This window comes from Penicillium subrubescens (assembly GCF_028828155.1).
Source record: "Penicillium subrubescens strain IBT 31985 chromosome Unknown utg000001l_segment0_segment0, whole genome shotgun sequence".
Lineage (NCBI taxonomy): Eukaryota > Fungi > Ascomycota > Eurotiomycetes > Eurotiales > Aspergillaceae > Penicillium > Penicillium subrubescens.
In genome coordinates this window covers 3,560,965-3,575,683 of record NW_026643151.1, presented here as the reverse complement: position 1 = coordinate 3,575,683, position 14,719 = coordinate 3,560,965, and the positions used below count along the sequence as shown (strand labels likewise).

The 14,719-nt window shown below is 53.1% G+C and overlaps 6 protein-coding genes across 6 annotated transcripts; 3 read left to right on the top strand and 3 right to left on the bottom strand.

The window, feature by feature from the left end:
* Positions 1 to 1,298: 1,298 nt before the first annotated feature.
* N7473_001218 (uncharacterized protein) lies at positions 1,299 to 1,982 on the top strand (the record flags this gene model as incomplete). The annotated part of the gene is made up of 3 exons (XM_057147158.1): positions 1,299 to 1,419; positions 1,486 to 1,767; positions 1,837 to 1,982. The coding sequence occupies 3 exons, from the start codon at positions 1,299 to 1,301 to the stop codon at positions 1,980 to 1,982; spliced, it is 549 nt and encodes a 182-aa protein (XP_057015044.1).
* An 850-nt stretch (positions 1,983 to 2,832) lies between these two features.
* N7473_001217 (HD domain-containing protein) lies at positions 2,833 to 3,546 on the top strand (the record flags this gene model as incomplete). Its single annotated transcript, XM_057147157.1, has 1 exon — positions 2,833 to 3,546. One exon carries the CDS (start codon positions 2,833 to 2,835, stop codon positions 3,544 to 3,546), a length of 714 nt encoding a protein of 237 aa, XP_057015043.1.
* A 715-nt stretch (positions 3,547 to 4,261) lies between these two features.
* On the bottom strand, positions 4,262 to 7,608 carry N7473_001216 (uncharacterized protein; the record flags this gene model as incomplete). Its single annotated transcript, XM_057147156.1, has 2 exons — positions 4,262 to 7,355; positions 7,412 to 7,608. The coding sequence occupies 2 exons, from the start codon at positions 7,606 to 7,608 to the stop codon at positions 4,262 to 4,264; spliced, it is 3,291 nt and encodes a 1,096-aa protein (XP_057015042.1).
* Positions 7,609 to 9,225: 1,617 nt separating this feature from the next.
* Positions 9,226 to 9,619, bottom strand: N7473_001215 (dolichol phosphate-mannose biosynthesis regulatory protein; the record flags this gene model as incomplete). Its single annotated transcript, XM_057147155.1, has 3 exons — positions 9,226 to 9,411; positions 9,477 to 9,557; positions 9,617 to 9,619. 3 exons carry the CDS (start codon positions 9,617 to 9,619, stop codon positions 9,226 to 9,228), a joined length of 270 nt encoding a protein of 89 aa, XP_057015041.1.
* Positions 9,620 to 10,111: 492 nt separating this feature from the next.
* On the top strand, positions 10,112 to 12,707 carry N7473_001214 (pre-mRNA-splicing factor CWC22; the record flags this gene model as incomplete). The annotated part of the gene is given in 2 exon segments (XM_057147154.1): positions 10,112 to 12,125; positions 12,145 to 12,707. The coding sequence occupies 2 exon segments, from the start codon at positions 10,112 to 10,114 to the stop codon at positions 12,705 to 12,707; spliced, it is 2,577 nt and encodes an 858-aa protein (XP_057015040.1).
* A 316-nt stretch (positions 12,708 to 13,023) lies between these two features.
* Positions 13,024 to 14,673, bottom strand: N7473_001213 (putative MYND domain protein; the record flags this gene model as incomplete). Its single annotated transcript, XM_057147153.1, has 1 exon — positions 13,024 to 14,673. One exon carries the CDS (start codon positions 14,671 to 14,673, stop codon positions 13,024 to 13,026), a length of 1,650 nt encoding a protein of 549 aa, XP_057015039.1.
* Between the last annotated feature and the right edge of the window lie 46 nt (positions 14,674 to 14,719).

Genomic DNA, 14,719 nt, shown 5'->3' with positions numbered 1-14,719 from the left:
GCGTCGAAGTGTCGCGCGGTCAGGTGATCCAAAGAGGCTGTTTGCATAGTTTGCTGCCTAGGCTGAGCTACAGACCCAATGCTGGTGGGTGGACAATAGTACAGTACTGCATAGCAGATATCTTTAGACAATATTTTAAATCTATTTAGCCACCTTGCCATTGCCATGAGATAACGAGCTTCCGGTGTATAATGTGCTATTCTCATAATCATGGATTTATGAGAGAGGAATACAAAAATGTGTGTAGCAACAAGGCATCGAATGTTCTATTATTACCATTGCAACTAACCTCACCTAACTCAATTGCTTGATTACTTGCAATTTCAAACCACCATAGTTTAATTGATCATATCGATTATATCGGAGTTCCATTGTCCCAGCGAAACCGTTACCATTCCTGCTGGGGATGATCGGCCCGATCGGCTCTATACGAACAACACCCCAAGATGAAGACACTGAAACACAAGGTCCCTTACTGCCGGGGGAGGGACTAGTGGCGGGGATGTGGAGAAATCAATAATCATAAAGCCTCGATAAAAAAAAGGGAAAGAAAAAGCAAAATGTAATTATAAGGCAGTGAAAGTGGCACGGACGTAGAGAGTAACAGACCTAGTAAGTTAGTTAAGTTCCTATGCAGTACATAGTCACACCCCAGATTTGACAGATCCACTGGGGCGTCAGGGTCCTGCGGCAGGATGGTCTAGCGTTGTTAGCGCAGCCCTTTCCCTGGCTCCTCTCCAAGGGACTCCCAAGAAAGGGAGATGTAGGTACCCTTGTTATCAGAGGAAGTAAGGTAAAAAAGCATCCTGCAGACTGCAGGTCCTGGTCAATAGGGCCGATTAAAGGAAATTGGACTATGGAGCCCAATTGAACTGGAAGCTGGTGGAAAAAAAGTCCTGATATTTTCTCTCGCACTCAAGAGTCAATCTGAGACAGGACGAATGAGAGCTAGCGCCACTCCTTGGAGTCCTTGGGCTGTTAGCTGATTTCCAGGCTTGAGGGATTGGGGAAGGTCAAGGATCATGATTTGACTGGATCGTTTGGGGGTTAGAGTCCAGGTCCAACATGCCAATGCCCCTGCTGCATCGGCTCGATCCCCGTGATTGTGCCTGTGTCTGAGTGCCTTGTGTTTGACCCGTATTTAACTCGTCTTCCTTCTTCTCCTCCTTCTTTCTCTCTTCCTCTCCATACTCTTCCTTCGTTGCTTTCTTGCTCCGTCACTCGTTAGCTTCCCAGTCTCTACCTAATTTCACTCGATCCCATTCTCTCTTCCTCAATCCACTCCCTCCATCTCCAAAATGAAGTTCAACCTGATCGCCCTCTCCACCCTGCTGGCCCTGGCTGCCGCCGCGGACTCCACCACCTCCACGGTGGCTCCGGCCACCACTCTTAGCGCTGAGGCTCAGTGCGCTACCAAGTGTAAGTTGCTACTCCCCAAGTCCAGCCTCACTCCCATCTATCAGCTCTAACGCGTCTTTACAACAGGCAATGCCAACGACGTCTGCTGCATTGCTCAGTGTTACCACGTCCCCTGTCCCAGCGACGACCAGGCCAACGACACCAACAGCTGTGTCGCTGCCTGCCCCCAGGGCACTGGCTCGCCCGCCGACACCCAGAAGTACGCCGACTGTGAGCAGAAGTGCTACAGCTCGCACTTCTTCCCTGCCACCGGCGCTGTTGCCGAGGCCACCAACTCTGCCTCCTCTGGTTCCTCGGGCACCACTGCCTCTGGTAGCTCGGCCACCCAGACTGGCTCCAGCTCTAACTGTATGTACCATTCTCTCCACAAGACTCAAGTCTGGGAGCTTTTCCACTAACTCTTTCTCCTCCCTACAGCCAACAAGGGCGCCAGCAGCACCAGCGGCTCTGCCACCGGTACCTCCAGTGGTGCCGTTCAGTCCACCGGTGCCGCTGCCAACATCCAGCTGGGTGCCTCTGGCGCTGGCCTCTTCGGTCTCGTCCTGGCTGCCTTCGCTCTATAAGCGCGCAACCACGCAGATTTTGTGGGATCGATCAATATTGATCCGTCGCGGACTACAACGCAACATGTTTTCGGGAGAAACTTCGCAAGCAATTGCCCATGGTCCGCATGCTTTCTTTTCATTTGTGTGATAGTATCCAAGATACCTAGTTCTGGCTCTAGATTTAGGGCCTTTTGTGAATGACATATGAATAGTAATACTGGAGGGAAAATAACCAACCCTACCATCATCAACCTTGCGCTCTTTCCGTTCGTACTTTATTTCCCGCATCCTCAGTTGCGAAGTTTGTAGACATAGCATTCCTCGGTGCTTCAAAAGAAAGGTAAAAGCCGACGCGCCGATCGAAACGAGTCTTTAATTGTCGCATTCCGCTGATCAACGCCCCACACGGCGGACTTCTTCCCCGCATAGAGACGATCCGAAGGATGGTCGTTCTCTAAAGCAATTTAGATATGCACTGACCAGGGGAGAGGTGATGCAGTGTGGAATCCAAGTACTCTAAGACACTAATCCTCGGATAGTATCCATAGGTAATTAATGGTTTCGAGTGCGACTTGTCTCAACGGGCATAGAGAGTGCATACACTACTACTTGAGTGAGTCAGATATAGATCTGTTCAGGTTCACCGCCAACGCCAATCGACGCGTTGTTTACTGCGGGGAAGGGAAGTTTCTGCCGATGCTACGCTGGAGCCTCGACTGCACAATATATCTCTTCTTGAACTTCAAGTCTGACACACATCCGCACTCCAATACATCCATACCTACCCAGAGAAACCTCTCCTGCACATATCATACCTGTTTTCCACCCTATACCTATACCCAACACTATCCACCACCAACTATCAAAAATGGACGTAACCAGCTCCGAATTCCAAACCCTCTACGAGGCCATGACAACCTTCGTGAACACCTGCATGTCCGGCCACGACCCCTCCCACAACCCAGCACACGTCCACCGCGTCGCCAACCTTGCCAACACAATCCTCCAAGCCGAACAAACCGCCAATCCCACCAAACCCCTTTCCGCAGCCGTAGTCAAGCTCGCCGCTCTGCTCCACGACATCGGCGATAGGAAGTACCTACCCACCCTCGCCTCAACCACCTCCGATGGCACAACAGATATCGATCCCAAGACAATGGTCCAAATCGCCCTCCTAAACGCCGGCGCGCCCTCCGACCTAGCCACAAAAGTCCAAACAGTCGTCTCCCACGTCTCCTACACAACCGAATGCAAGGACCCCGCTTTGATCCGACGCCTCATCGAACAAGACGGATATCCCGAGCTCGCAATCGTGCAAGATGCAGATCGACTCGATGCCATCGGGGCGATTGGGATTGGGCGGACGTTTACGTTTCTCGGCGCACAGGGGAAGAAATTTGCCAAGGAGGGAGAGTGGGAGATGGGGAATTGTATTGAGCATTTTGTAGAGAAGTTGGAGAGGCTTGAGGGGATGATGAAGACTGAGACTGGGAGGGGGATGGCGAGGGTAAGGACGGAGAGGTTGGGGGTTTTCAGGGGGTGGTGGGAGGAGGAGATGGGGGTTGCTACTGCTTCTGTCTAAAGATGGTCCAAGGTATAAAAAGAACAATGGTATAGATGTCTACAGGGCAGTGCAGTGATTTCTATGTTGAATACCATGGGGTGTTGTAGCCCCACTGGTTCGATTCATTGATTCATGTTCAAAGTAATAGTAATAGCCGTTCTGGGGCTTCCAGCGAGAGTAGAGTAAAAGCTCGACGCGCGGATAGCATCAAGAAGGTCAAAAACGAAAAAAGAGGAAAAGATCATTCTGATCAGAATCCCAACGCCAAAGGTAAAAAGAAGAGTCGTCGGTAAAGACGGTCATCTCGAGAACCAGAGATGGCATAGAAAAAAAAATCGAAAAGCATGAGATATCCTCCAGTCTATCAAAAAATGCAAAGAAAAGCAACGAGCAGGTAGTTTGGGTATTTGGGTATTTGAGTTTCTGTGAGCAAAGAGAAAAAATAACGAGGAAAACATGATAGCAGAGCAACCGGAGCCGAAAAAGCAGAAAATGGGACAAGCAAGTATGTATGTGATGTGATGCAATTTCATAGATACGGTTCCATCAAGGAAAGTATCAAGAAGGGGGGGCTGTAATGGGACGAAACGCCGGGTGCAATTCTTCAACGCCGCGCGAGCACAAAATCTAAACCACTGGGGGAAAAATCATCAAAAAAAGGAGAGGGGAGGTAAAAAAAAAGAACCTGTTCCCACGTATTGAAAATGATACGAGAAGAGAATATGAAATCAAGTCAAACTCGGTCCCGCGCAAAATCCAAAACTTCGCAGTCATCCTCGAAAAACCCATCATCCGCCTTGAGGGGAGTGGAGTTTCTCTTCTTCCGGCGAGTGGTGATGACCACTTCCTCGACATTGCCGGTGCTGTTCCCAAGGGTGATGAGATTCTCCATTTCCCCGCCGGCCCCGAAGGAGTCGCCGCGGATGCCAGCGTCCGCATCAGCTTCGCCATCCTGGTCATCACCGCTGGTGTTGTATGATCTCACAAGTACTTTGGTAGTGGGGATGTCATCACCAAAGACCCACTGACCGCTAGGCACATGTGCTTTGCTGTCAGCGGGATACACGTGAAGGCTCACACGCTGGTCGGTGTGGAACGGTTGGTAGGGCGTGTTGGTCTCGATCTCCACCTGAGAAAGCGGTTGGCAAAAGGTCTTGCCCACGTTGCCAGGCTGGGAACTGGCAGAAGGCAAGAGAAGAGACGCCTGAATGACCTTCTCCGAATCGTAAGGCACAAGAGGTGCCGGTCCACAAATGCTCTGCATATTGGCAGGCAATTTGAACTGGACCTCCTTCGCTCCAATAACGGAGTATGACTGACGATTCTTGTTGGTGGAGGTGCTTCGCTTGAGACGGTACAGCTTGAACTGCCCCTCGTCCACCGAGCCCATGAAGATGTGTCCCTTATTCACAACCCATATCACTCGTGACGGAGCGGGATCCCGTGCAAGCCCTGACAAGTGAAGTCGATTTTCGCCGACATGCCGGAGCGTCTGCACAGTGCCGGTGGCTGCTGCTCCCATCGACTTACTAAGTCCTGCTGCAACAACCTTGCCACCTTTGATGCTCGCCGCGGTGGGCAGAGCGAAGCCACTCACATGCTGGAAACCGCTGCCAGTTGACTGAACCCGACCTCGGACCGCAGAGAGGAATGGCTGCGTCTTGCCACCCATGAAAGTCATCGCTGCGGAGAGCGGGTTTCCAGCCGCCACTGGACTCGACAGCTCGTCACCCGTGTGGTCGACACTTTGAGATTTCTTCGCGGATGGGCGAGCACGACGGAACGGGGGCCACTGGAATGCACTTCGAGGTAAATCGAAGACGTGCACAGTTCCCTTTCGCGTGATGACAGCCAGTCGATCACCAACCGGGGCCGTCCAAATCACATCCACAATACTCGACGTGGTCAACCGCGCGTATCGGGCAATCTGTCGAACATTGGGGCCATGACCACCTTGATCGTCAGCCATGAACGCCATGGCACGGCAGTGCTTGAGCTGCATCAGATCCCAGACATACTGCACATCTCCTTTCTTGCTTGCAGTGAAGAGCATCAATCCATTGGGTGAGAGTGAGAGGTAACTACAGCCATTGGGGACCTGGAACGTTGCCACTGGATTGAGGGATGCCGCTTTGGCGTCCACCCCATCATCGAATCGCTTGAGATCGATAATAGAGACCGCATCGGGTTCAGGCGACGAGGTTACCTGAGTATCTAGGGCATGTGTCGGTGGGAACAGCCCATAACCATGTCCAGGGGAGTCTGGGGCCCGGACTGGTCGCAATGGTGGGGTACTCGGCGAAGAGGATTGCCCGCTGTTCCAATAATTGTTCCATGCCTGAAGTCCTTGGTCACCCATCCACCGGGCACCTTTGACCAGCTCCTGTGTGACACCTCGGGCAACCTTGTCCAGGAAGCTCTCTCCTTCACCTGCGTCTGTCGCACAATTCACGGATGGCACGGTTGGCGGACTGCGGGTCTCCATTCCTTGGGCTCTGCCATGCATCAAATGAGCGGGGACCGTTCCCTGGATGGTTGCTCTATGAGAGGAGGGAGGCACGATTGCCAAGAATCTTCCTTGAATAGTCAAGACTGGTCGCTCCGTGACAAAAGTGCGGGGGATATCATGGTGCGACCCTTCCGCATCGGTGGAACTGGACGAAGTAGAGTATCGCCGAGCTTCTCCAGTCTGAACGTTGGTCCAGGTCTTTCCCAGACACTGATAGCCATCCGAAGGGGTATTCTTGAAGACATAAACCTCACCACTGATTCCGGAAGCGACAACGACATGGTTGCCACTGTGGAAAAGTCTCAAACCACCCACAGGGGCCGGTGCCAAGGATAGGAGGCCCGGAATATTCTCTGGCGAGGGCACTGGCTTGCTGGCAAACAGTGTTCCCATATGTTCGCCAGATCGGAGGGAATACACCTCTACTCTGGTCTGGTAGAATGGAGCCTCGGCCCTCACAGATCGCTTGTCCCCTGAATGGCCCTTAACCATAGAAGGGGAAACCTCGTTCACATCCGAGCCAGTGGCAGACACCGGACCTTCCTCTTCGCTGGGGGGAAGAGGCCCATGAACGACGACAGCAATGTGTGGCTGAGATGAAGCACCTGCATCAGTAGAGAGATGTCCAGACAGGATCTTCGCCTCAAGTACCCGACCATTCAACCCACTGATCTGCCCCACCAATCGAGCTCGACGATCTTCCACAGCGTGAACCTCGACTGCGCCATCGGTACCGATCACGAGCACATTCATCGGCGTGCGCGGAGTCTTGGCCGTCATGCTCGGCAGGGTGTCAAAGCTGCAGAAGGAGTATCCACCGTCACCTGGACGGCTCTGAGTGGGAAGATCAATGTCCGGGGCGCCGTAGAAATGGGCCTGCGGCAGATGCGGAGGCGGAGCTATATTGCTCATTGGACTTCCGTAGGAGTGGCTCTTTCGCCGGTCAACGGACTGCTGGCGTGAGTGCATATTGCTTCGGTACCCGCTCCCGTAACTGAACGGGCGAATGCGAGTCGGCGGAGATGCAGAGGAGGGATGATCAAAGCCGCCGCGTTCCTGAATGGTTGGAAAGTTCAGGGGAGATTCGTTGGGAAGGTCTCCATCCATTAAATCTGCCGGCGGGCTCTTGCCATACGGTACTGCCTGTGCCCAGGTATCGGTCCGCGAGGTGAGGTCGTTGTCTGGCGATTGCTCGATAGAGGCAATCGCATCGAGAACCGGCGAGGCTACGGCGAGAGGTACATCGTGATCCAGTGAAGGATCCGGATCTGCATCTGGATACGAGAGCGGCTCCTCCGGGGCAGGCACCGCCGGTATCCTATGCCATGCATCAGTCATGATCGGTCTATGTCTAGGGAACGGACAGAGGCCTACATATCCACTTGGGGTGCTTCGGCCGCTGCCTTGCCCCCCTTGGCCTTTTTACCATTCTTCTTCTTTTTGCTTTTTCCACTTGGCTCATGCTCCTGAATACTGTTGGTGGGGGCTGACAGGGTGGGCGCTACGGAGGGATCGTCTTCTAAAGACCGGCTGTGCTGGCGGATCAAATCGTCAGGGGCTGCCGGGGGCATTCAACAAGCCGTTTGCCTCAGGAAAGGAGGCCACAGGTGAGTTCTTGAGCAGGGGATAACCGCCCTCAAGACCTATGGTGAGGTCTGAGAACGGATAGGTTTAACGCCGTCTGCGGATCACGGAGGCGGGGGATGCAGCTGAAGTACGCGAAGAGGGGTACGATCTGTAGTGCGCTGTTCATCAGTTTTGAGTTCATTTAGAATGCATAGTTGACAAACTACAAGCAAGCGCTTGATCCCGACATACTTATACAGGTCTCGCTATGTGATTCGGTCGCGGATCGATAGGTTGTTTTGAGGGGTTGTTGGGATACGTATCTGGAGCGGAGACGCTCTGGATACGCGGGGAAGCTTTGATAAGGCCGATAGGCAACAGCACCGACTGGATGGCAGATCCAGCAAGTGCCCAGGGCAGGATAGTGTAATAGCTTTGGAAGATGGGTCGACCAGAGGTCAAGTAATAAGTGAAGCAGGAGAGAGAGAGAAGGAAAGAAGGAGAAGGGAACGCGATAAGAAGAGGGGGGAATAAGTCGGGAACACGGTACCTGACTCAGAGGCCCCGAACTCAGCCAGACGCAGGCAAACTCGGGTGGGGGGGAAGAAGAGGGGGACAGACGGGGCCAAGTTGCGCCAACTACAGAGAGTTCTGGCTAGTCTGTTGGTATGTTCGACTGTTAGTACATAGCTACAGGCAATATTAGCCATAATTGATTATTGTTATAGCCGCCACTGCCAAACTGCCACTGCCATGCTGACCCCGTCATTCCCCGCTGGTCACATCCCCCAGAATAATCATGGAACACTACCAGTACTACTATTTACAGATTACCCACTATAACCTGATGAACTGATGAACACTCCACGAGATCTCCAGGGGACTTGCATCATAATCCACCATGTCATTTCTCGATCTGGAGATCACTTCCAGTTTCTAGTTCCCGTGGTACGTGATGACTTGCCAATATCCCAGTTATCCCAGTATTTCCAGAACCAGCCCGCCACCAGAACGGAGACAAAGGGATTATCTAAGCCCTGACAGCATGGCCACCCACTGACCATGGATCAACTGTACGAATCCGTTTAGAGTCATCCATCCCTTTGTCTGTCTCTGACTATCATCGTTGGATTTGGATCTCCGTGGATCATCAGTGGAGGGGGTCACGGGGTACCTGCAAAGAACGTGATGACCACGCGGCCTATCATCGTGCAGTCGGAGTCCAGTCTGAGTAACTCAGGAAACAAGGAGTAATACCGCGAATCAGCTCCGTCATAGGCTGATGTAGGCTACGCTGCATCTTCCGATACGCGCATTCCAAGGTCTCGAGCCCTCCATATACTAGTCTGCGCAAACACCAGACCTCGGGCCTGTTCGTAGTTCCGTCATAAAGGGCTCATGCGCGGGGAACATCCTGGAGCAACATTCTTTTCAATTTTCTAGTAAAAAAGGCCGATCGGCTCTCTTCTCCATCGTGAACAAGATGAAATGGAAAAAAAAGAGATCGGGTATACACAAAGAGGTGGTGGTACATGGCTCCCTCCTCCTGGAAGCCGTGGCATGCGATCGCAAGTCATGTCCTTTTCCCCGTTTCCCCCCTTTTTGAATCCAGCGTGTCCGCTTTAGGTCTTCTTCTTTGCGGCAGCCTTGGCTTTGGCAGCCTTCTTCTTGTTGCTGTTGATCATCACAATGCCTATGAAGGTGCCCACCACGGCCGAGCCCAGGAGAGTCAGGATGACGGGGATGCGGATGGCCCAGACACGTGGAGGGAAGAGATCGTGGAGAGGGTGACCAGGGTCGACGAAGGGCTAAATAAAGAATAACCGTGAGAAGAAGATCCAGAAGCAGAGCCGGTAGAGATGTAAACACGTACCATCAACAACGTCCACGCGGTGTAGTAGAGAAAGATAGCGGTTGCGGCCAAGAGCATGGCGGAACCGACGAGTTGGCCCAGCTAATGGAACATTGTTAGACAAAGATATCATGGTTGAAATCAATCGGTGAGTAGCATACCATTCTGTTAAGGAGCGGTCGCGATCAAACGCAATGAAAAGGGGAGATCCAGAAGAGAGCCCTGGTCGCGGAATGAATGGCCAACGGTGCTGCTGTCAGGAGCTCATCCCGTGTATTGATCTAACGGACACTCGACACACCGCTTTCCATCTGCCGCATACAGTACTACTCCTACAATAAGAGAGTAAACCATAGAGATGTTCGTCAAGATGACGATTTCAGGAGTATTTAAAAAGGGGATAGTACTTAGTAAATTACTGATTAGAGCAAGGCTTAATTTGAACTCAGTTCATGTGTAGTCTTGGTTGATAGATTATTCTGCTGGCAAATTGCCATATTCGTTGGAGCTGGCCTTCTTCCTCCCTCACGTGACCCATACCAGAGCTTTCTTTCGCGACTCCGTCCAGTTGGAGAACCTCACCACCGCGCCTCCGGTGTTTCTTCCCCACACCACGCCCTCTCATCTGCCTCCTCCGGTGTCTCTGAGATCTCACCATGTCAGACCCGGTTGTTCTGCAGTCTGCGGTGCGAGTGCCCACTCCGCCCCCGGGGACCTTCTCACCTACCGCTGGTGCTCGAAAGCGCTCGCCTCCTTCTCGATCACCCTCACCCAACCGCCGTCGTTCGCCCCCGGGTGATTCCCACCGAGACGATGCCGAAGTACCTCGTATGGATGAGCGACGCGCAATCGAGCGCGAACGCCAGCTCGCCGAGCGCGTTCGTGAGCACGAGAAGCAGGAAGCCACTCGCAAGCCCATGACCGAGGAGGAGAAACAAGCAGCGGCCAAGGCCGAGTACGAGAAGCTGTTGAACATGCGGTCTGGTGGTACTTACATTCCCCCGGCACGACTTCGCGCGCTCCAGGCGCAAATCACGGATAAGACCAGCAAGGAGTACCAGCGGATGGCATGGGAGGCGTTGAAGAAGTCGATCAACGGTCTGATCAACAAGGTCAATGTCTCCAATATCAAGTATATCGTGCCAGAGCTTTTTGGTGAGAATTTGGTTCGCGGCCGTGGGTTGTTCTGCCGATCTATCATGAAGGCGCAGGCCGCCAGTTTGCCGTTTACCCCCATCTACGCTGCGATGACCGCCATCGTGAACACAAAGTTGCCGCAGGTTGGAGAGCTTCTAGTCTCTCGGTTGGTTATTCAATTCCGCAAGGCATTCAAACGAAATGACAAAGCTGTCTGCATCTCGTCCACGACCTTCATTGCACACCTGGTCAACAATCAAGTCGCCAACGAGATGCTTGTCGCACAGATCTTGCTGCTGCTGCTTCACAAGCCCACCGACGATAGCGTGGAAATCGCCGTCGGTCTGACCAGGGAAGTTGGACAGCACTTGGAGGAAATGAACCCTCAGATTGCGAATGCCGTTTTCGACCAATTTCGAAACATCCTCCACGAAGCCGATATCGACAAGCGCGTGCAGTACATGATTGAAGTCCTGTTCCAAGTGCGCAAGGACCGGTATAAGGATAATCCAGCGATCAAGGAGGAGCTCGATTTGGTGGAAGAAGAGGACCAAATTACACATCAAATTGGGTTGGATGATGAAGTCGAAACTATGGACACTCTGAATATCTTCAAGTTCGATGCAAACTGGGAGCAGAACGAGGAGAAATACAAGAAGTTAAAGGCCGAGATTCTCGGTGAGGACAGCGATGAGGATGAAGACGATGAGGACGGGGATGAGAGCTCCGAGGATGAATCTGATGCCGAGGAACAGAAGATGGATATTAAGGATCAGACCAACACTGACCTGGGCAATCTTCGGCGAACAATCTACCTCACAATCATGTCTAGTATTGACTTTGAAGAATGCTGTCACAAGCTGATGAAGATCAATCTCCCGGCCGGCATGGAGCCTGAACTGCCTTCCATGATTATCGAGTGTTGCTCCCAAGAACGGACATACTCCAAGTTCTACGGCTTGATTGGAGAACGGTTTGCCAAGATTAACCGTCTCTGGTCTGACCTGTTTGAGGCCGCATTCGCCAAGTACTACGACACTATCCACCGCTACGAGACGAATCGCCTGCGGAACATCGCACGGTTTTTCGGACACATGCTCAGCAATGACGCCGTTGGTTGGCACGTTCTGTCCGTAATCCATATGAACGAGGAAGAGACCACGTCCAGTAGCCGTATCTTCGTCAAGATTCTGTTCCAGGATCTCGCCGAGAACCTTGGTCTTCCTGGCCTGCAGACCCGTTTCCGAGACGAGATTCTGCGGCCCAGCTTCGAGGGTCTGTTCCCGACAGAGAACCCGCGTCACACCCGTTTCTCGATCAATTACTTCACCAGTATTGGTATGGGTGTGTTGACGGAAGACATGCGCGAGCACCTCAAGAACGCTCCTCGACCCGCCGTGCCCGCTCTACCTGCACGCACTTCCCGCTCGCCATCAGACCGCTCATACTCACGGTCATCATCTTACACTCGCTCCTCTCGCTCACGATCCCGTTCCTATTCCCACTCTCGTTCCCGCTCTCGCTCTTACTCACGTACTCGATCTCCTTCAAGGGACCGTGGGCGTTCCTACTCTCGCTCCGTCACGCCCGCTTCCCGCGGCAGAAGTTACACACCATCGCGGTCTCGCTCGCGCTCGCGCTCGCGATCTCCTGTCCGTCGCAGCCGACGAGGTGCGTCATACAGTCGGTCCCGATCCCGGTCTAGAACTGTATCGCGCACTCCACCACGACGCAGCCGGCCCCGCTCCTACTCGCGTAGCCCTAGCCGCAGTCCAGTCCGCCGAGCAGCCTCTCGCTCAGTCTCCCCTCCACGCCGAGGGCCGCCAACCGCTAGTCGTCGAGACCGTAGCTACTCGAGATCACCTTCTCGATCAGCCTCCCCTCCTCGTCGGGAGCCGGCAGCCAAAAACGCAAGACGGTACTCTTCAGCATCAGCATCTCCGCCACCTCGCGGCGGTGCTGCTCGTGAAAAGTCCCTTTCTCGATCTCGCTCGCGCTCTGCTAGACCTCGCGACGACTCCCGGGGTCGAAGTTACTCGCGGACTCCCCCTCCTCGTCGCCGATAAGCGGATGTACCATTGCCAGCGTTTCTCTTCTTTTCGTCCCACGGCATGAGATTGTCGATCTTTGGGGGACTTTGTATGGGGGTATATCTTGGGCTTTCGGACAGGTGCTAGGAAACATAAACAAGCCAATGAATTTATTTCCAAAATACTGTGTACCTAAAACCCTGCTGTCTTATAACTTTTCTAGTTCACTAGTTAAGAGTCAACATAGATATCTTGCATATGCCATTTATTGACAAGCCAAACCAAGTCTATTGGGTATCTTATCAACACCAACCAAACCCATTCTATACAACTATCCCCATTGGAATGCAGAATACAATCTAATCTAATCCTCCATAGCCTCCCAAACACACCTATCACACCTACAATTCCCCCCCCAAAGCCCCACAAGCCCACTCCCTCCTCTCCCTAACCCCCAACCCAATATCACAATAATGATTCAAAATCTCCTCATCCCTCCTAATCCCCCCCGCCTTGGGATCTTTCATCTCAATCCTCCCATCATCCAGCGTCCGCGACCAAACAGCCGTCTCCTCATTATTCCGTGCGCGGAACGTAATCTCCCCGCCCCATTCCCAGCGCACGTTCGGATCACACGAGTGATTCGCCAGACACCAGAGTGGATGGACGGCGCAGAGCTCCGGCCCGCCATCCCAGGTGGACAGACGGCCGGAGGCGGTGCCGCGGAATTTGGCGTAGAGGGTGTTCAGGATCCAGGTGTCGTAGAGGGGGAGGGTGGTGTAGGGGTTTAGTTCCATTTCTTCGAGGATGCGGGTTGGTTGGAGGATGTTTAGGTGGAAGGAGAAGGGGAGGGTGGCGGATTCGTCTTTTGTGGATGTGGATGAGGAGGTGAGGTCGAATTCGTGGAAATCGCCCCAGATATATTTCACCTCGGGGAGGTCGAGCGCGTGAACGTCTTGTGTAGCGGACATAGCCAGGGCACGGCCTAGTAGGAGCAGGTATAGATAATCGGCTTTATCCTTTGGATCAGGGATATCCTTCCCGATAGACTCGAGCCCATCCAGACCACAGATAGCACCGTGGTAAACCTTTTGCGCGGTATCGTGACAAGCCTGGCTACAGAAGATTGTATCGGCGCAACCACCCTCACATCCAACGGGTGGATTCTCAGCCGAAAGATCAGGAAGAGGTGCATTGCACGCATCACAGAGATCATCGTGAAGACGGTTCGTAGCCGTCAACAGCGATGTTTCCCGGAGGATAATCTCATCCGGAGCAATATCCTCTTTTGCGAAGAGTCCCAATTGCACCGAGACTTCGTCTTCGTCGGGTGTGTCGCCATGCAGAGCTGGCAATGCAACTGCGCGAACTTCGCACTTTGGCGCGACGTCCTTCAGTCTCTCGTTCAGGAGGACGAGCTCCTCCGGCGCACGACGATCAGGCTCATGTTCATTCCAGGGATACAAGATGCGACGCGCGAAGCCCTGGGCTGGCAGGACGGCGGGGTCAATTGCATCCAACTCGATATCACCCCTAGTGCCAGTACGCGACTGGTAAATCTTCTTGATAGAGTCGAATTGCTCGTTGAGAACAGTGACGGAATCCTCGTTCTTCTCCGCACCCAATTCGCAAAGAAGTCCAATTCCACGCATGCCGAATTCAAACGCATCGCGATAGCAGCCACACCGGACGAGACTGCGCACCAACACGACATAAACCTCGCCGATAATCGCATCATATTCCTCCTGCGTCACGGGGATTCCCTCTTCTTCGTCCTCGTCTTCATCCTCCTCATCCTCATCCCCATTATCACGACCATTCTCCTTCCCAATCACAGCAGTATCAACCTTCCTAGCATGAAACTCACACCCATCCGGATCAACAACACTCTCCAACAGCGAAAGTGCCCGATACGCATCTGCCGCCGCAAGATCAGGAAATCCTAGTTGCTCATAGAGGCGGGCGCGGTTGAGGTAGAGGTGTGGATTGTGCGGGTCGGCGTAGAGCTCGGCGGTTTTGGAGGCGCGAGCCTGGAGGAGATCTGTTGCCATGATCTGCCAGACGGTATTTGGTGTGTGTCAGGCAATTGGGGGAATA